This window comes from Mastigoproctus giganteus, chromosome 4, assembly GCF_048544385.1.
Source record: "Mastigoproctus giganteus isolate SK-2022 chromosome 4, ASM4854438v1, whole genome shotgun sequence".
Taxonomy (NCBI): domain Eukaryota; kingdom Metazoa; phylum Arthropoda; class Arachnida; order Uropygi; family Thelyphonidae; genus Mastigoproctus; species Mastigoproctus giganteus.
The window spans coordinates 152,542,220-152,564,025 of NC_143578.1; the positions used below are offsets into that span (position 1 = coordinate 152,542,220).

At 36.8% G+C, this 21,806-nt stretch overlaps 1 protein-coding gene across 3 annotated transcripts in view; it reads left to right on the forward strand.

Annotated features, from left to right (window-relative positions):
• Positions 1-21,806, forward strand: part of ICA69 (islet cell autoantigen 1-like protein) — a 206,569-nt gene that overhangs the window by 46,409 nt on the left and 138,354 nt on the right. For 2 of the 3 annotated variants that reach the window (XM_090372977.1, XM_090372975.1), the window contains exon 3: positions 16,880-17,063. In XM_090372977.1, the coding sequence (XP_090229103.1) occupies positions 16,880-17,063 (184 nt within the window). The remainder of the gene's footprint in view (positions 1-16,879; positions 17,064-21,806) is intronic. The other variant, XM_090372976.1, reaches the window with a different exon arrangement.

Consider the following 21,806-nt stretch of genomic DNA (forward strand, 5'->3'; position numbering starts at 1 on the left):
CGATCATTTGTAGGCTATAAATTGTTTATGCGATAAACTGACGCGGCGGTAAACTGCTAGCAATTAATTGCTGGCAGTGAATTGCGGGCGATAAATTTTCCAGACCCCGAAGTTACCAACAGCAAATTCTAAATGAGAAGCATTCAAGGAAGTAATCTTTGAAGCTACTAGGATTTTCATACGGGCCAAGAAATACTGTTTTAGGTTTAGGTCTAAATGGATGTCAGATGAACTAATGAGACTTGTGGTAGAGAAGAAAAAAGCATGGGATGCATATCAGGTGACACAGAAGCCTATTGTAGATATAAACTAGTCTGTAATCAAATCACAAAGGAGGTTAGACAAGTGAAGGCAGATTAAAAGAAATCTTTAGCCGAGGATACAAAGGAAAACAGCAAAGACTTCTTTACTTATAAAAACTCTAAAAGGAAGGTGATGAATCACCTTCTAAAAGGAAGGTGGTTTTACTGTAGATGATCATTCTCAGATAGCTGCCAAACTAAATGAGTATTTTTCATCTACATTCACACATGAGGAGTTATTCAACAAGAAGAAGACCACCAGATGTTTACCAAACTTTTAACAGGGAGTTAAATGATTTTGTAATAACTGAGAGCAAAATGGAGGAGAAATTATTAAAGTTAAACATAAGAAAGGCACATGGGGTGGATGGAATCTATACAGTTATATTAAAGTAGGCGTCAAAGGATGTAAGCAAACTCTTAGCCATAATTATGAGAGCATACTTGGACCCACGGACTGCAGATGTGCAAATGTATATCCAATTCACATAGGGGGATCAAAGAATGACACAAGTAATTACAGACCTATTAGTTTGACTTCTGTTCCAGGGAAAATAATGGAGTCACTGGTTAAAGAAGCATTGCAGGATTATCTAGACAAGACTGCAGTAATAATTCAGACACAGCATGGGTTTGTTAAGGGGAAGTCTTCTCTAGACAAGACTCCCCCATAGTATCCAGTTATACCCATAATAATGTCAGTGTCCTTGTCATAGCATCCAATGAAATCTACTAATTTGATTGGATACTATGATGTGGTAATAAAGGAACTGGATGCAAAAAATAATTTTGATATCATATACTTGGATTTCAGGAAAACTTTTGATACTGTTGCACATGGAAGACGACTGTACGAATTGTAGCAGTATGAAATTAAGGGCAAGTTGCTAAAATGGATAAAAGGATGGTTGAGTGGGAGAAGACAGAAAGTGGTAATCAATAGACACTGCTCTTTGTGGAATAATATTATTGGTGTCCCCCAGGGTTTGATGTTGGGCCTATTGTTGTTTTGTATATTTATCAATGATATTGATGAAGGTATATCAAGCTTAATGTTAAAGTTTGCAGATGATACAAAGGTTGGCAGGGTTGTTAATAACGGTAATGACAGTATGCTGCTGAAGCAGGATCTGGAAAAGTTGGTTAGATGGGCTGAGATGTGGCAACTGAAGTTTAACATTAACAAATGCAAAGTACTGCATATGGGTAGCAGTAACCCCAGAGAAATGTACCAACTGGGTGGTGTTACACTCAGGGTAGTGGAGAAATAAAGAGATCTGGGGATAATTGTGCAGTCAGATATGAAAATTTCTGAACAGTGCAGACAGGCTGCCTGAGTAGGTCAATGGGGTCTTGTCAATGATATACAGGAATTTTGCTAGCAGGGATAAGGAGGTGATTATCCCCTTGTTTAAGGCAGTCAGGCCACACCTTGAGTACTGCATTCAGATCTGGAGGCCTCATTTTGAAAAGGATGTAGAGTTGCTAGAATGAGACAGAGAGGGGCAACAAGACTAGTAAAGGGAACAAAGGGGTGCTCTTATGAAGGAAGGCTTAAGTTCTGCAAATTTCAGCGTCTGGAGACTAGGCACTTGCGCCGTGATCTGATTGAAGTGTATAAAGCCTGGAATAGATTGATCAGGCCCAGTGCTGACGAGATTCTTCCTCTTTCTCAGATTACAAATCTTGAGAGGGCATAAACTGAATTTTCAGGAAAGACAGTTGTCGAATAGATGTGTAGAAATTTGCCTTTAGCCAGCAGGTAGTTGATTGCTGGAACAAACTTTCATCTGATATTGTGGTGGAAGTTGATAGCTTAAATAAATTCAAGGAAGAAGTGGACAAATGTTTTGTGCGAATGAGTGGGTGAAATGGGAAGTTATTTTTATTGTTATTTTTTGGCTGATGCTCTATAAGTTTGCTTTATTGCATCGTATGACTACTAATGCTAATAGTATTCCTATCTAGCTGATCAATGTGATTCTTACCTTTTCTGCTAAGGCAGATTACTTCTCATAATCTACTTTAGCAGAAACTTACTATAGGTTTCTGTATCCCCATAATTTATATGCATCCCATGTATTTTTCTTCTCTGCTACTAGTCTTATCGTCTGATATCTATTTTGGTCTAAGCCTTGAACAGTATCTCTAAGTCGGCATAAAAAGTTGAGTAGCTTTATTAGTTGCTCGCACTGAATATAATTTAAAAACTGTCTAACACCAATTATAGTCACCTCTTCGAAAGCAAAGGTCTTTTCTCTTGCCCTTGACAGTAGTTACATCTTTAAATAAATCCTACATCAATATATTGTCACCTAGTAGTTCTTTTATCTGCAGATTCTTAATACATGAAGATTCACTGCTAGCCTCTCAATGAGGGGACCTGTCAGTGATGTTGCTAGTCCTACAGATTAGCATCACTTGGATCTCAGTGCTCACAGCCTAGACCACCACCATAGGAATCTGGTTTATTTGTTCTGCATTGTGAACCATGAAAACTTGGAAAGGGGATCCTGTTGGTTTAGGAAGTTGACTTGCTCACAGAGGAGTTGCTATTGTGGGCACCCAGACCCTATTTCAGCATTTGCTACCCACAACCAGCATAGAGGCAGTAGCAATGGTGTTTACTTTACAGTGTTTTTTTTTTAACAGTCTGCTCTATCCATTTGCTACCTGACACTGACATCCCCCAAAGAGACCTTGATGTTCTTGTAATGCCGTTGCCTTCCCCTTTTTTGGGGGGATTTTAATGAACATACTACCTTGTGGGGTAGTATTGACATCAGTGGAAGGGGACAAGTCATAGAGCATATGTTCAGTGGCAATGATCTCTCCCTTCTAAATGTGGTTCCAAACACCTTCCACAGCCTACCTGTATGTTTTCAGGAATTGATCTTTTGTCCATTTTTGGGCCACGATGAGAAAATCTTTATAACAATTGTCAGACTTTCAGCTGTCCATTCAATATTCATGTCCAAGCAATACTCACAGTGCTTAACATCAAAGTAGACAAGGTTGCCCAATCACCAAGGCAGCCCCCTTCCACCCTGGCATTCTCAAATACCAACATGCCACTTCTCCCTTAAACTGTATGATGTCTGATATTCTGATATCTGATACTCCCACCTTTTGTCTATCTTCAGCTCTATTCAGCACACTGAGCTGAACATTGACTTCTTCTTGCCAGTTTACAGAGAAGGCTCGAAGTTGGAATTGCACGGGATTTGCTGCTATATTTTCGGCGCCTCCGTAGCCAGGTGGGAAGGAGCAGCAGTACGTAGCATACGCTTCTTGATTAGACCGGGGTTCGAGCCCGTCACCACCAAATACGGAGGACGTGGAAAGGTCAGAGAATGACCACCGCATATCCCGGAGCAATATGGCCTTAGTTGCTAATGCTCCTAAAAACCAAATAACCAACCAACCAACCTATATTTTCAGACAACACCATATCTGAACAGATCCCCCCCTCCCCCACTGTGAGCTATAGTGGGCTCGCAAGAGTCCATTGTTATTTTTTTTTTTTAAATTTGCGAACCCATTGTTGAAACAATTATTTATTTTACAAATGAAATCTTGAATTTAATTATTGAGTATCCAGAGCTGGAACTACGGTGGGGTGAGCAGGGCCCCATCCCTAGCATTTTAATGGCACAATCGACCAGTTATGTATTTTAAAATTGCTTAATTTTTGAGTTAATTACAGTCGGACCTCTGTTTAACGAACTTCTTTATAGCAAATTTTTTTGAATTCCCTTTGGTTTCTACGGAAACATTTAAAATAATTTCTGTAGAACGATGGATTACAAGAGACAACTTTATACGTATTGTTCTCACCTCTGGCCTTTAGGCAATTAGAAAGCACGAATTAAGGGTGAAAGGGATTACCGTTCCACAACATTACTGGTGTCTGTAAAACGTATGGAGCCACATTCCAAGAAGTCGCACTAGTTAATATGGTTTCCATATCCAGTCAGAGGATTAAGAATATTTCCGACACGGATAATAACCTCTTGTCAACCTGTGTTGTAGTTTCCTCTTTACTCCGACAGACGTTCGACAAGAGTTCGCGACTTAAAACATCGTCAAGTGGGGGGGAAACACCCTAGGCATATCAACATAGGAGTGAGTGGGGAAAGCAGTGAGTGGCACATGTCAATCACTGATCTGCAGTTTTACCTACTTAAATCTTATTATAATAATAACCAGAAAATGGAATGTTTTTACCAGGGATATTTTTTCCGGGACTCGTTTGGGGCACGATGGGTAGCTTGCGGACAGCAGTTGAGGGTTGGAAGGATTAGCCAGCTTTGCGCAAACATTTTGAATCAGAAAGTTAAATATTCTGGATTATTAAACTGACTTATCAATCTGGAATTTTTTAACGATTTAGCACCAATGATCAACGTCCTACAGGAGCTCTCTTACCTTTCAGAAGCTCTACAAAGTCACAGCATCATTATAGTAAAAGCAGATAAATTAAATATTCTATCAATGCTATCACTAATTTGAAAAATTCTGAAGGAAATTATGAAGCTAAAATTGAGAGTATGTTGAAGTTGAAAGAATTTGAAGGATTCGAAAGTAAGAACACATTAAAAAAATTACCTCATGACACATTATTAAGGATAAGTTATTAATGCAACAGAGTAATTTTAAATTAAATAAAGAAAATAAGGATACTATTGACGATGAGGAATTGAAAGAAATTTTAAACATATGCTACCCAGAATCGTGGAATATGAAAGAACTTTCGTCTCTGTGGCAAAACGGTGAAAAACGAATAAGAAATTTAAGTTTTCTGATAAAATATGAAATAAAAATGAATGATTTTAGAGATTTTGTCCAAGACAGTTAATCTTTAAAATCAAATGAAATTCTCTCTTCAATTAAGAAAGCAGAAATATCTTTGAAACCATTGCAATTAGCAGTGCTGAAGCTGAGTGAGCTTTCAGCGTAATGAACAATATTGTGACAATTAAACACTTTGCAGATTATGATGACCATACGTCTAAATGGAAAACCATTACTTCAATTTGATCCTGATCGTTACATCAAATCATCGCTCAGCTATTGAGCAAAGCAGAAGATCGACAACAAATATTAATAAAGAAGTAAATTCTATATGGCAATTTTTAGAATAAATTTTTCTTGAATATTTGTATAGTAATTTTTTTCATGTAATCTGTAATTTTTGTGTACCTTTTCTAGAAGAATTTGTTTTTTATGTACATTTGTTTTTATATTGTAGAATGTTTTGTGATAGTTTTTGTTATTTGTGATATGGGAAATATTTCGTGTTATTTTTTATTCGCAATATTAAAATTTTATCATGAAAAAAATGTATCCATTATATTTCCCTAGTTGTTAAAAAAAGAGACGAATAAAAAAAAGTGACGTGTGTACCGAGCACGCGCGGTAGATGGTTTTATGTGAATCCTTCGGGTTTCTTTTAGGTATTTTGATTTGTATATTGATTACGAAATAAAAGAGCTTTTGTATTGTAAATACAGTAAACCCCCGCTATTTGCGGGGGATAAGTTCCTGAGAAATGCCTTGAATACTGAGTTATGGTGCCCATAGTAATAAAAGGGTTCCGTTCCAAAGTATGAAATATATAACAGAACTAGTCTAAAATTTAGTCTGTACGTATTGTGTATTTACCTACATAATGTCTATGTACATGTACAAACGTAGACAGTACATAGTGAAATACAAGCATAAGGCATCGAAATGAAAATAAGAAACAGTTTATTAAATGTAATATTTATTAGACATTTTAAACAAACCTTTCAAAAACATATCAAGAACATGGGTTGCTGGGCGAAAAATAACTCTTAATCGAAATTTGTTTCTTCATTTTTTATTGAGCTCCTTTTGAATTTTCCCGTAAGGCAAGAGTAATTGTTCTAGGTCTCGTTTAAACTTGATGCTTCTTTACAAATTAGGATCCATTTCCACCACCTTTTCTGAAAGTTGTATGGAGAGGCTAAAGATTTCCTTTAATGATTTACTATTTAACTCTGGTCTAACAACGTCGAGATCTTCCTCCTCAGGATCATTTTGGTTTTCATTTGACCTTGTTACTAATTCATCCAACTCTTCTATTGTAAGTTCATCTGCATGAGTCTCAATAAGTTCCTGAATGTCTGTTGCATTGATGTTTTCAAAGCTCCCACCTATTCCCTGTGCGATTTCTACAATATCGGCAACCAGTTCATTGACATTAGGGATTGTTTTAGCAACAACCACTTCTGGCCACAATTTTTGCCAACACGCATCAATTATAGATGCACTTATCTCATTGCCTGATCAATGAGGACAGTTAAATGTCAAGACAGTTAATCTACAATGTTATAATTTTTCCAACTTTGGCTTACAGTTAAGTTTGGCTCCCTTTCCATTTTTTCAATTAAACCAGTAAAAGTTCTAACATAGTAGGACTTAAACACAGAAATCATGCCTTGGTCTAGCGGTTGTAAAAGTGATGTGGTGTTGGGTGGCAAAAACAAAATTTCAATGTTTGGGTGGTCAAATTCTAGACTGCTTGGATGTCCTGGCGCGTTATCAATAAGAAGCAGAACTTTGAAAGGCAAAGATTTTGAAGCTAAGTAACTTTTCACCTCTTGCACAAAGCTATCATTAAACCACTCTCTAAAAAGTGTAGTTGTTACCCAGGCTTTTTTATTGGATTTCCAATAAACCAGAAGATGACCTTTATTCTTTTCCTTCAAAGCACGTGGATTCTGCAATTTATACACAAACATTGGTTTGATCATGTGTCCACTAGCATTTGCACAAAACAAAAGAGTAAGTCTATCTTTGAAAGCTTTGAATCCAGGAGCAGATTTTTCATTTTGCATTAAGTATGTTCTGGCTGGCATTCTCTTCCAAAACAACCCAGTTTCGTCTGCATTGAACGCCTGTTCGAGAACATATCCTTTGTCCATAATTAATTTTTTTAGTTCAGTCGGGAAACTTTCTGCAGCCACGAAATCCGCTGATGCAGACTCGCCTACAAGTTTCACGTTATGAAGGCCATATCGATTTTTAAATCTTTCAAACCAGCCTTTGCTGGCTAAAAAACTTATCCCGGCAGTGCCGTAATAAGTTTTTTGCTAAAGTGTTGATAAAGGTGTTTTGCCTTTTCACAAATGATGAGTGAACTTAACGGGATTTTATTTTGAGTTCGGTCTTCTATTCACAGATTTAAAGCCTTTTCCATTTTTTCTAATTTAACATCACAAGTTATAGAGCAAATTTTTGAAGCAATTAGCACGTTTTCACGGACACTACAGCGGACTTTTTCTTCCGATTTCTTGATTGATCGCACTGTTGACTCATTGATTTTGTAATGTTTTGCCACTGACGAGACACTTTCACCATTAGAAATTTTGCCTAATAATTCAATTTTACTCGCTGATGTCATCACCTTCTTTGATCTTTTCACAATTCTCTTGTTATTCGTAGCCATATTTTTGTAGGGTTAGAAAAGAACTTGTCCACAATAAAGTCACTTTCTTTTAACGTTAACACGCTCGAAAAAGTGTTTACACCAACACTGCAAAACGGTAGATTTTTCACTTTTGTAAACATATCAATTAAAAGCAAGAGATGAAACCTTCCATGACAAGCGCATTACACATACTGAACAAGGATTAGCAGGAAACATCCACCCTTGCGATTTTGTCACCCCCCCCCCAATCCACTGAGTGCTTTTTTGACCGCTCCACAGAGTACTACTCTGTGGACCAGGCAAGATTATTTTAACCATGCCCATGTGTTTTTTTATGGCGAAAAATGTTCACGGTGCTTAAAAATTCACGTTTTTAGGTTTAAATAAGCGACCGCGATATCAGATACTGCGAATAGTGGGTGTTTACTGTATTTTATTGAAAATTCGCAAATTTTCATAATTTCTGGAAGACAAGATACAATGGATTTATGATAACTAAAGTAAGAGATGTATACTTCCGATTGCAATGTATCTAAATATCTAGAAAACAGCGTCGATTAAAATACTGATCTTGTAGTTGAAGCGACATACGTAGCTGTTCGGAGCAACTAACAATGGAATGTTATGAAGTGAGACGAAAATATAAATAGTTGACAAGTATTGTTGCAGTCATAAGACAAATTTGTATTGTTGCAATCATACTTCAGGAAGTATGATTGTGACGTCATGCTATTCAAAAATTCTAAAAAGTTAGTACTCGAGATACTATTGTATCCAGGTATTATCGTAAAAGGGGACACCCCCCGTTTACGATACATGATGACCAGGCTGACTCGAGATATCATACCGGTCACGAAAAATCCGTCATGTGCTCTAATCACACACTAGTGAGTGCTCGGCGCAGACTAGTAGTGCGAACATGAGAAGCGCCTCTGGTGGAAGCCTGCCGTGGACGACATCACTTCCGTAACGTCATCCGCAGCAGGAATCCCCAAGGATGTTTCACATCAAAAAGTCGGCAAAACTGCGAGCCCATTGTTAAAATATTCACAGCTCACCACTGCTCCCCCTTCCGAATGCATCATATATATATTGCAGAACTGCATGCTATAAAGTTAACTTTGGATTACGTAAGAACTGCCAATACCAACGATTTATTGTATATACCAATTGTTTAAGTGTATTGCAGTCTTTATCAGCAATGAGATACACTACTTATCTAACCCTGTCCTGGGTTTGATATGCTCTCTCTGTGAAGGTGGATTTGATATCCACTTTGCTGAATTCCCAGCCAGAAATGATTTGGCTGATACTCCAGCCAAATCAGCAGTCCTTCGAGTAATCTTGGCTGCTTAATCCCCTGTACAAACTACAGGCAAATAATCTGTAATAAAATATATTTGCAGTTGCAAGATTAATAGGTAACAAATGGACTATATCAGATTAAGTCTGTGATTGAAACGTGGCAATATGCATAGGAATCGTAGAGGAAGTTGTTCTTGCTCAGCTCTGCACAGTCATCTGACACTTTCCTTTCTGCTGAGGGCTTATGACCTTCCTATGTGCCACTGATTACCACTCTGTCTTCCCCCACTCCACAATCCCTCTATTTATACCAGCTACTTGCTGCTAATGCCACAGTGCTTCAATTTGTACAGCAATCTTTTATGTGCAACAGTATTAACAGCTTTCATGAAGTCCAAATATATGATATCCAAATTGGTCAGACAAGATTGCCCTTTGACAAAATCATGCTGTGACTTTGCCACTACGACTGCACTCTCTCTAGATCAGAGGCTCCCAATCTTTCTCAGTTCACGGCACCCTTAGTGTCCAGTAATTTTTTCAAGTCATCCCTAGGCCAAAAGAAGTACAAACAGTTCCGTCTATTAAGTAGTTAGATCCAAACAACTTAATGAGTAATGTTGAAACTGTGAATTACCTTGAGCTAGTAGTTTGCGTGGTGTTTGACAGATGTCAAGTATCGCTGTGTGTTTCCCTCAAATTTAAAATATCCCACGCCACCCCTGTGAGTTCGCTGTGGTGTCCTGGGGCGCTGCGGCACACAATTTAGGAATCGCTGCTCTACATGGTCCTGCACTACTTCTGTAACCAGTAACTCCATTATTTTCCCTGAAACAGAATTTTAATGAACAGGTCTCAAATTACTCGTGTTTACTTTTGATCCCCTTTGTGAATTGGGGATACATTCGTACATCTCCAATCTTCATCCTATTTTTCTTCTAGCTCGTATATTGATGATCTTGGTAAACCACCTCCTACTATTCCTAGTACACTCCATTCAGTGCCTCCTGATGGTATTTCTCCACTTGTTCTCAGAACTTGTGCTCCTGAATAGTCCTGTTCTGTGTTGCCTTTTTTCACTTTCTTATTCTAAAGGTGTTTTTTTTTTTTTTTTCCCTGCTTGGAAATTTGCTCATTTCCAGACAGTTCCTAAAAAAGGGTGACAAATCCCTACCATCCATTTATCATCCCATTGAAATTACTATCAAGAAAACTTCCATCTGATCAATGGTCGCCAATATGGATTCTGTCCATGTTGTTCCACTGATGCTATGCTGGCTTATGTTACTCATCTATGGAAAAGTTTGGTGAAACTCAAGCATTTGCTCCAGACAGTTCAAAGACTTTTGATTGTGTTTAGCATGAAGGTCTTCTAAATAAGCTTCCATCTTATGCCAGCTGTTTTATGTAATTGGGAATCCGGTTTTCTCTCTGACTGCTCACTGCAGATGATGGTAGATGGCTCTTTGTCTTCTAACTTTACTAATGCTGGTGTTCCCCAATTCAGTTCTTTCTCCAACTCTTTTCCTCTTGTATATTAATGACCTTCTTTCATTAACTCAAAATCCTATCCATTGTTTTGCCAATTATAGCACACTACATTCCACCTTCCAATTTGAGAATACTTGCTATTTGAGTTTTAGAAGATGAATATCTTCTTTCATCTTTTAAAACTCACTTTCAACCCATGCACTGTATACTATAGGTTCTAATACCTCTTTTGTTCGGAGTTTTCGTAAAAAAAAAAAAAAAAAAAAGAGATATTCAGTATGAGAGCACACGAGGCTTGCATTGTGAATAATGCAATAGTAGGAAAGACAAGGAACTTAAGAGGGGGAACAGAACAGTCATTCTGTGTGTTATCAGACACTCAGTCTAAAACACTGATGGATCCAATATCTTTCTATTTCAGAAGATTTAGAAGTCTGGTTGGCCTGCCTCCCTAAAATCCACTCAATCACACCTTCTCAATAGCAAGCCCTGTTACGTCACTTAGGTGGCACTGAACGTGTAAAGTGGTTCTCTTCAAGAGGCCTGGTCAGTGTGAAGAGGAAAAGACCAAACCCACCAGCACGTAAGAGCACAATAAAACAAATGACCCTCAGTCCCCAGCAGCTTTCACTCCCCCTGTTACAGCAGTGAGAGGATCAGAGTGGAAGCAGAGGGTGCTAAGAATCTCTGGGTATGACCAGGCTGCCATGCACAGAAACTGAACTTGGCCTGTTACAATGTAAGATCACTCATCGTGAAGATAGGATATTAGAGCTGGAAAAGGAATTAGAAAATGTGAATTGGAATATCATCGGTTGGCTGAAACAATAAGAAGAAATGAATCATAAGTTTATCAAGTGGAAATCTGCTGTACACCAATGGAAACAGTGAAAGGAGCGAAGGTGGAGTTGGCTTTCTGGTCCATAAAGATATAAAAAACAACATTTTGGAATTCAACAGTACATCACCAAGGGTGTCAAGACTACTACTCAGGATTTCTAAGAGGTACAAGCTAAAGGTTATAATGATTTATGCACCAGCGTCGAGCCATGATGATGAAGAGGTTGAAGAAATGAGCAGAAAACCCACTACACTATCATTATGGGAGACTTCAATGCTAAGGTTGGAAAGGGGAACTATAGGAAATTTTGGAATTGGTGAAAGAAATGAAAGAGGTGAAAGACTTGTGGAATTTGCAGAATCTCAAGGATTGTCAGTAATGAACACTTTTTTCAAGAAAAGGATGAACAGAAAGTGGACATGGAAGAGCCCAAATGGATTAACAACTAATGAAATGGACTTCATCTTCATTAACAGAAGATATATCGTGAATGATGTTACTGTCCTGAACAAGATAAAGGTTGGAAGTGATCACAGAATGGTAAGATGTACACTTGATATAGATGTAGGAAAGGAAAGGAAAAAACTGACTCGAGTAAATAATACAAAGGTCTTTGAGATAACAGAAGAGGAAAAAAAGCAGTATGTACTGGAACTTAAGAACAGGTTTAAGCTTCTGCAGACTGTTCAGGACCAAGATAACGAAAAGGAAAAGAATACACTACAACTTTCTGAAAGCAATAAAGCCCAAGAAACCTATAGGTAAAAAGAAATCCAAAGAAGAAAAAATTAATCAAGAAACACATTGTCACGATGAACCGAAGATGACAAATGAAGAGCAAGGTAAACACTGACAAGGATAAAATTGAGTATACTGAGTTATGCAGAGCCATTAGAAAGAGACTCAGAGAGGACATAAGAAGATTTAACATAAGAAAATTAGAACCAAGCTTTAAGGGAAAACAAAGGACTTAAATCAGCAGACATGAGCATTAATACAGAAAGACAAATGATACTGAAACTGAAGAATAGCGATTGTGTACTTATAAATAGTAGAGAAGGCATAATTCAAATAGCAGAAGAATACTATAGAGAATTATACGAGGAGCAAGTGATTGATGCCAGCAGTGAGGAAGATGGATCACAAATTAGTAACACATATACGACATACCCGATATCCTTCCTGATGAGGTAGAACATGCGTTGAAGAAAATGAAGAATCAGACAGCCCCGGAGGAAGACGAAATTACTGTAGAGTTATTAAAATTGGGAGGAAGAGACATGACACAGAAACTGGTAACACTCTTCACAAAATGCATTAGAAAAGGTGTGACGCCTAAGGAGTGGAATAATGCAATCATAGTTTTGCTGCATAAGAAAGGAGATAAATCAGAAATTGGAAATTATAGACCAATTAGCTTGTTATCCCACATCTACAAGTTGTTCACAAGGGTCATTACTAACAGATTAGAAAGAATACTTGATGAGAATCAACTAAAAGAGCAAGCTGACTTTAGGACAGGATTCTCAACTATGGATACCTTCACATAATATCACAGCTAATGGAAAAAGCAAATGAATATAAAACACCATTATGCCTAGTATTTGTGGATTATGAAAAGGCATTTGACTCCATACAGCATAAGGCAATGTTTCGGGCACTGGGAAGACAAAGCATAGATACACCATATATTATGTTTTTTGAAGAAAATATACGAGAACGCTACCTCCTTTATTAGACTAGACATAAAGACAGTAGCAAATTTAAAATTGAGAAAGGAGTTCGACAAGGGGAGACAATATCTCCGAAGTTATTTACTGCTGCCCTTGAGGAAACTTTCAGAAGATTAGACTGGTCGCAGAAAGGAATCAATGTGAATAGAGATTATCTAAAAATATTTTTCGATTTGATGATGACATTGTGGTCATAAGCCACGATCCCAAAGAATTAGAGGAAAATCTAAATTGGTTGTGCAGAGTTAGTAAGGATTTTGGACTAAAGATGAATATGGCTAAAACAAAAGTAATGATGAAAAAGTATGCCACAGAAAGGGATTTAATTATTGAAGGAGCAGTAATTGAAAAGGTGGAGTCATATACTTATCTGGGAAAAGTCATTAGCTGTAATAATGATAAATGGCTGGAAGTCAAGAGAAGAATAAATTTTGGGTGGATAGCATTCAGGAAATATAGTCACATACTGAGGAGCAATATCCCAATTTGTCTGAAACGTAAAGTAATGAACCAATGTATACTCCCCACCATGACTTATGGAAGTGAAACTTGGGTGCTCACCAAAAGAATGGAAGAGAAGCTGAGAACTACATAGTGAAGAATGGAACGAATTATATTGGGAATCAGACTGTTGGATAAGAAGCAAAACACATGGATTAGGCAGCAAACTCAAGTAAAGGATATTCTTTTCAAAACTAAAGAACTAAAATGGTCCTGGGCAGGACACGTAGCTTGAAGACATTATGACAGATGGACTAAGAAAATAACAGAATGGTATCCAAGAGGAGCGAGAAGAAAACCTGGAAGACAACGACGGAGATGGACTGATGAAATTCATGAGTTTGTGGGTAGTAAATGGATAGCCATTGCACAAAACAGAAGGGACTGGAAAGTTGCTGGAGAGGCCTTCATCCTGCAGTGGATTGAAAATGGCTGATGATGATGATGAGGAAAGACAATCTGAAAATTCATCATCATTTTTACAATGTGATAAATCTAGTGTGACAACCTGCCTTAGCCAGAGCCCCATCTCTAGTTATTGAGACAAGCTTATAAAAAGATAAATGTATGTGGTTGTAAAGTTCTTAAAACTGTTAAAACATATACCTTCATCTCATGTCATAACTTTCAGTGGAATAATTGCCAGTAATTCTTCCTTGTTGGAAAAGTTTTCAAAAACCATTTGAATAAAAATGATAAGCTGGGATACATCTTTTATATCTGTAGGTTCATCCACTTTTGTTCAAAATGCAGTACAATTTTCAATATCTTTCATTAATTGCTCTCTCAAATCTGAACTTATTTCTTCCATTTGCTGTGTCATTAGCATTAGTAGAGGCATATCATGCAAGAAAGCAAGCTTATGCAGCATCAGCCAAAAAAAAAAAAAACACTTCCATTTCACCCCTTCATTTTTTCGAAATACCTGTCCAGCTGAGCCTTAAATTTATTTAGACTATCAACTTCCTTAACAAGGGATGGAAGTCTGTTTCACCAACCAACTACCCGCTGGCTAAAGGCAAATTTCCGCTCATCTATCCTACATCTGGCTTTCCTCAATCTGAATTTATGCCCTCTCAGGTGATTATTCTGAGCAAGAGGAAGAATCCCATCGGCATTGAGCATGCTCAAACCATTCAAGGCTTTATACACCTGTCACAATATCATTGTTGGCAGAAATTATTTCCATCTCACTTTTAAAGCCACAAAATACAGAATGTGATGTCTCTAAAAATGTGTCAATAAATACTAATCCATCACTGAAAGGTTTCTTATTTTTTGCAAGAACGTAACTTTCTTGGTATGAACTGTGGCTGCTTTTGACTTCAATGTATTCTTTGTAAAAGTAGACTGTTGAGCAGAAGGCATCTTTTTCAGTTCTGTAATTTTAGACTGTAATTCTCACGTAATTTTAGACTTGTGTAATACCTGAATGACAGTGAAATACTTGTGTAATTCACTGTCACTCAGGTATTTAACTGCATATTTATCTAAGCTATTTATATCTTTGAAAGGTGACTTTTATATAATAGAAATTGTACATAGTGATTAAAAAAAATTTATTAAAACTAATATATTAATTAAAGCAAAACATAAACTTCAACTAAAGGATGCAAAAACAAAACATGCAGCCAACACATTTACAAAGGCTGCTATTGGCTGAGAGGAAAGACCACGTGGTCCGGTTGGAGACAATCGTAAGCCAAGCCCATCGTAAAGTGAAATAAGTAGACTCCTCTTAACATAGTCAGTGGTTAGTAATATCAGCCACTTTATAGAATCACACCTCAGAAAACCAATTCAAATCATTAAAATGTACTACACTTTCATCTTTATCGTATGTTCGGTTATAAGAATCAATTTTGAATCCTTTGTGATATTTCTGCAGGTCATGACTAAAACAATAAAAATTGGCAGTTTCTGGTTTATCGGGCTTTTCTGTTAGCGCAGTCTATTATAAATGGGTAGTAAACTCGATCTTATTGTATTTGCAATAGTATTGATAGCTGGAATTTGTGGGTTTTTGTGTTATTATGATGAAATGTGTTTCCCCTTCCATGGAATCTTTAATCATATCAAACACAAATAAATTTTCAGAATCATCTCTTCGTTCCTAATCTTTAATTTTCATAAACTTGTTACTCCATGTCTCACTTGCATGTATCGTTTTAGTTGCAAGTTTATGCGTGCTGTGTTCTTTGTTATTGGTTGCTTATATTTTTTACTGTTTTAAATTTTTCAACAAAAAAAAAAAGTCAGTGAACAGAAATATCAATTAGTTAGCATGTACATATTACAATAGTAATTAAGCTATGTATGTAAGCGTAAATTTATTTTTATTTTGCTAACCTGTGGAAAATATTCTTCCGATTTTCACTTATCATTGAATTTTAATTGGCAAGGTAATAAACATAAAGTTGTGCTTTATATTTTTACTTTTATAGCCTGTGGATAATATTCCTCCTATTTTCGCTTATCAGAATCGCCATTTAATAGAATTAAAGTTCAATTCGCAAACATGATCACATTGACTGGCTTTTTTTTTTTTTTTTTTGTTAGCTGTTGACGCATTACCTTCTGTGGCCATAATGCACCTCCCAAAGGTTTTTGCATTTTACTCTGATCCAATCCTGAGGCGGGATTCGAACCCACGACCTTTGGGTTGCCAGGCAGGCACTTTACCCACCTGTCTAACCCGGTCAAGTGACCAGCGCTTCCCACACATTATGTAGTAAATGGAGAGTCCATCATAAAGTGACTTGATCGTACAGTTAACCAATCGTAAAGCTGGGATCCACTGTATATGTAAAATTGAGAATACTGCAAAATCGAATTGTAATTTTACTGGTGACCAAAAATTACTTTGCCATCAACCAGTTGATTGTGCCTTATGGGCACCCTGGCCTAGTCCCATTTTAGCAGCCTATCCTGATTCAGTCAATAGTTGTGTAGCTGTCTGCCTAAAAATTGGCCACACCATGAGATGAGGTGCTGACAATGGATCTCTGCTCCACTTGGTTCCCCCTAAGTCTGACTCAGGAGATGGGTCTTCTTTTAATTAGATAATCTGAGATCCTTTTCAGTAACCACTTGTCATTTAAATAAATAAAAATTATTTTGAATTGAGTATATTCTTGGTAATTATATCCCAATTACAGGGTCAATATTATAAACTTGTTTCAAGAATAAATTTGGTTATTTATTTAATTCATTAATTACCTCTGTTAGTTGCTGTATTTTATGCTCTTAGTTCCAGGTCCAAGGGATATTATGGTAGTCATTATGATAGATGTGTAGAGCGAGCAGATTCATCTGCAATATCAAAAATGCAGCAGCAGTATTGGGCCACCAAGCAGGCAGTGCTAAGAAAACTGGGAAAGAAAGATGATGACTGTATTGTTGCAAGTGATGCAGAACTTGATTCCAAATTAGAGGTAATTTTTTATGCCATTTAATTACACTGGTCAACAAGGTTTTTCTAACATGGGTGAAAGTAATCATTTTTTGTTAATTTGTATATGCTGATTACAAATATGACAGTAAAATGTTTCTATCACATCACATTTTTTTAGAAAAATGCAAAAACAGTTTTAAAAAAACGTAAAATAGTTTCAAAATCAACGAAATTGTCCAACATTCCACTCTCGATCAAATTTATTGTAACAAAAGTGACGTGTTGTTTAATGGTATACTGATACCCCTTTTTAGTTTTATGGCTCTGAGGAGTTGGCACTCTGAGTTATATTGCTATAATCCTTATTATGCAGTAGCACATTTGAACCCTACTATATTTCCAACGGCCAGGTGCCCCAGTGAAAGACAACTTGTTTACAAGCTGTCTTTAGCCCTTGAATGTACATTTTTGGCATTAGTTTCAATTTGTAAGGTCTAGTGGTAAGTTGTAGTGTTTAAAAGTATCATTTTGGTCTTGTGAAATGGAGCGAAACCCCCGTACATGCGTTAATTCGCCAAACAGTTTTCGCCATATTTGTGGATAATTTACAGTGAAGTCGCACGTCGATCAATCACAGACAAGGTGAAACAAGCTCATTATTTTTATTTTGGTTGTCATGTGGGTGGGCACTGCATATGTGCTGTATAATGTGCTGTGTAAATCTGACTGAATGGATGAAAGGGGAACAATTCTAAAATGCCTTTTGCTGTTCTGATGATCTGGCGAGAACCAGCAAGTCACCTCAAAGATTGTTATTTCTGCCTCACAAATACTAAGGGGGTTTCAAGGAAAAATAGATTTAAAATAAAATACCCCAACCTTCTGTCCACAACAAGATCAGTGCCACACACACACGGAACTTCCTATTCCTCCACCTAGTTGTGAAGAAATCACTATTCTGGAAGAAGAGTAAGAGTCATTAAAGAAGAGCAAGAGTCATTAGAGCCCATACCTACATTATTATTATTATTATTAGCCACATGGTACAAGGAAGCCTGAGGCTTATGCTGCACCAGCCAAAAAAAATAAATTCTTGAGTTACCCCCCCCCCCCCCGTGTGTGTGTGTGTGTGTGTGTGTGTGTGTGTGTGTGTGTGTGTGTGTGTGTGTGTGTGTGTGAGAGAGAGAGAGAGAGAGAGAGAGAGAGAGAGAGAGAGAGGCATCACCAAGAAAGAGAAGAATGATGATATCCAGCTCAGGACCCTGGGTTTGCCAAGCCCATACTCACCAGATGTGAGCCCTCAACGTGTGCTGATCCTAGTTACAATCCTGAAAATGACAAACCAACACTTAATTGAGAAAAGTGAACTTAATGATTTGGTTAGGGATTTAAATCTCACAAAGCAACAGGCTGAGCTATTAGGAACAGTGGGATTTGCTGGCAAAAGTCACAAGGATTTCTGTGTTTAGAAACCGAAATGAAAAGTTTGCGGGTTATTATCAAATGGAAGGTCTGCAAAGATGTAAACAGATTGATGGATGAACTAGGGTTTGAACACAACTGAAGAATTGAGATTATTCATCGATTCTTCTAAACTCAGTTTAAAAGCAGCTTTGCTACACAATGGTAATATCAAACTGTCAATCCCAGTGGCCCATTCAGAGGCTATGAAAGAAACCTATGATAGCATGTCATTGCTATTAAATGCCTTAAACTATAAGAAATATTGTTGGAAAATCTGTGGTGATTTAAAAGTAATTGCTTTGTTGCTTGGACTACAGAGTGGTTTTACTAAGTATTGTTGTTTCCTGTGTTTATGGGAGTGTCGAGCAGTAGAACATCATTATATTGTGAAGGAATGGCCCATCAGAGAAGAATTCGTTCCCGGGAAGCTCAACATCAAATGCATGCCTTTAGTGAAACATGAAATGGTGCTTCTCCTGCCTTTCACAATAAGTTGGGTCTCGTGAAAAACTTTGTAAAAGATCTGGACAAAAATAGTGAAGGTTTCAGGTACTTAAAAAGCTAGTTTCCCAAAATCAGTGATGCAAAGTTGAAGGAGGGTATATTCGTAAGCTCACAAATTAGATGACTTTTAAAGAATGACATCTTTGAAGCTAAACTTCAAACCATTGAATTAGCTGCGTGGAAATCCTTCAGAGCTGTTGTTAGTGGATTTTTAGGGAATAAAAAAGTAGAGAACTAAAGAGTTGATAGAATTGTTGCATAACTATTATGGCGCCTCCGTAGCCAGGTGGGAAGGAGCAGCAGTGCGTAGCACACGCTTCTTGATTAGACCGGGGTTCGAGCCCGTGACCACCAAATACGGAGGATGCCGAAAGGTCAGGGAATGACCACCGCATATCCCAGAGCAAAATGGCCTTAGTTGCTAATGCTCCTAAAAACCAAATAACAACAACAACGTCATAACTATCAAAAGTTAGTGTACCAAATGTCGCTGAAGATACACATCCTACATTTGCACTTGGACTTCTTTCTGGACAACTTGGGATCTGTCAGTGATAATCAGGGGGAACAATTCCAACGAGGTATCCACACTATGGTGCAAGGATGATGAGATCCTGTAATGATGGCCAACTATTGCTGCTTTCTGATAAGGGAGGACCATTCTACTCATAAGAGGAAAAATAACTGTAAGTATTACAATTTCCTATTTTTTCCTTCACTTTTGTGGATTAACTGCTTACTTAAATCCAAATAGGTGTTTATAAATTTTAAATATGTCATTTTTTATCCATTTGGAATGTTTACTGGTAGTCATTTCTATTTCAAGCAATTAATTTACAAGAAAAGTAGTCATGTACATTCAGATAAGTAAAAATTCACAATTTTTGGAAAAGAAAGGAGCACTAAGCCATAAAATGTAAACATGACATCCTGCAAATTTTCTACTGTCATTTTCGTTTTCAGCACATGTGATTTAGTAAAAATCAGTTGATTTCGTTCATGTTATCGAAAAAATGTTTAAATTCATTGGCTAGTGTAAATTAAATCATTTTTTAAGTATATTTGTATTCAAATGTATTTTCAAATGAGTATATTTCAAAATGAGATTGTGTATTCAATTTTATTTTACTGAATTGTTCTTAGCAAAATTGTTCTTTTCTGTTCAATTGCATATCACTAATTAAGTGTTAGATATTCTGAAAGCAGAAATTCTTTATTAATATTAAAAATATATATTTTTCATTTTTAGGTGCGTTCTTAAATGTCTAAAGCCCCTGTTCAGTCTTCATTAAGTCTGTCTGCCTGTCCACATAAAACAATGTGATTACCAGTGGATGGATTTCATGAAATTTTTTATCTGGCCCTTTTATAAAGATTTGTCAAGCCATCCCTAATTTAATTAAAATCAGACAAATAGAAATTCAGTAACTATTATTTATATATTATTAAATTTTTTTTTTTTTTCATACATATCCTAAGCAAAACTTACTGTAGATGCTGGAAGATGGTTCTGGTTTGTCATATGTAATATGTAAAATTAAATGCCTTCTGTTAGTTGGTTTGCCATGTGTAAAATTAAATACCTTCTGTTAGTTGGTTTGTCATGTGTAAAATCAAATGTCTTCTGTTCAGTAATTTTTCGTTTTCATAACATTTTACATGTTGACCCAGTGAATTATGGAAATGAGCCATTCATTGTTGTCCTTTCAGTATTGTATTGAAAACTGGGGTTCTCCGTAAACGGTGCTGCTCGATAAGGAAGCATGTTTTCTATAAGAAATTGGTAATCTCAAAAGTTTACTTATCGAGAATTTGAAATTTAACCTGAAAACTTAACTCCCATCGAATTCCATGCCCACAGCCAAGTTCAGTGGAACATAATGAGTGAAAACATACACTCATGTACCCAAAAACTTCTACTCATCATACACATAATGCTTACTGATTCACTTGAACATACATGTTACATTTAACATATATACAATTGCTATTGTGGATATTCTATCTGGGTGGGAAACGCATTCTGATAGACCGGTCTTATTAGGTTTGTCTGTATTGGAAATTGTCAAGGTCTGAGTATTAGTCATTGTCTGAGTGGAGGGGAGGGTCATAGTCTGGATGATCATAACTTGGCTGATTCTCCTTGGCTCAAAGACTATTTGAGCAAAGTCACAGAAGGCTATATAGTGTTTTTCATCAGAGAAAAGTAGATGTTTACTTCACAGTTTATTGGTCATATCTTTGTATTCTGGTTTTATATTAAGGAAACCATGTCCTGTAAGCAGGAAAATTGCATAGAAACTAGAGACATGGGGGGGGGGGGTTGGAGGACCTGGGGTTACTTCAGGAAAGAATCTCCCAGTGACTTCCCCTTTGGTAAAGAGTCATATGATGCAAGAAAGTAAGCTTATATAGCAGTGGTGGGCAACTTAATTTGTGATGCGATCTACTTTTTTTCTTCAAAATGTGCCACGATCTACCATTTCAAGAATTTCATTGCACAAGGTTAAAAAAAGTTAATCGAAACATTGAAAAACGTTGTCTTTAAATTTAATAAATTTAAATTTAATGTCTTTAAATGTAATAATTTCATTTTCAATTAATATTTTCTCCATGTGAAAAATCGCAGCGATTTTTCTGCAATTTGTTTCGTATCAAAGTCGATGGATAAGAAATATATTGAACAATGTCTTCAATTGTTTTAAAATCACTGAATCTGGTTTCAAAATCATCCACAACTTTCTCAATTTTGGAAACATAATTCTCACTATTAAATTCAAAAACAGGATATTTTTGCAAATGATCTTGCATATTT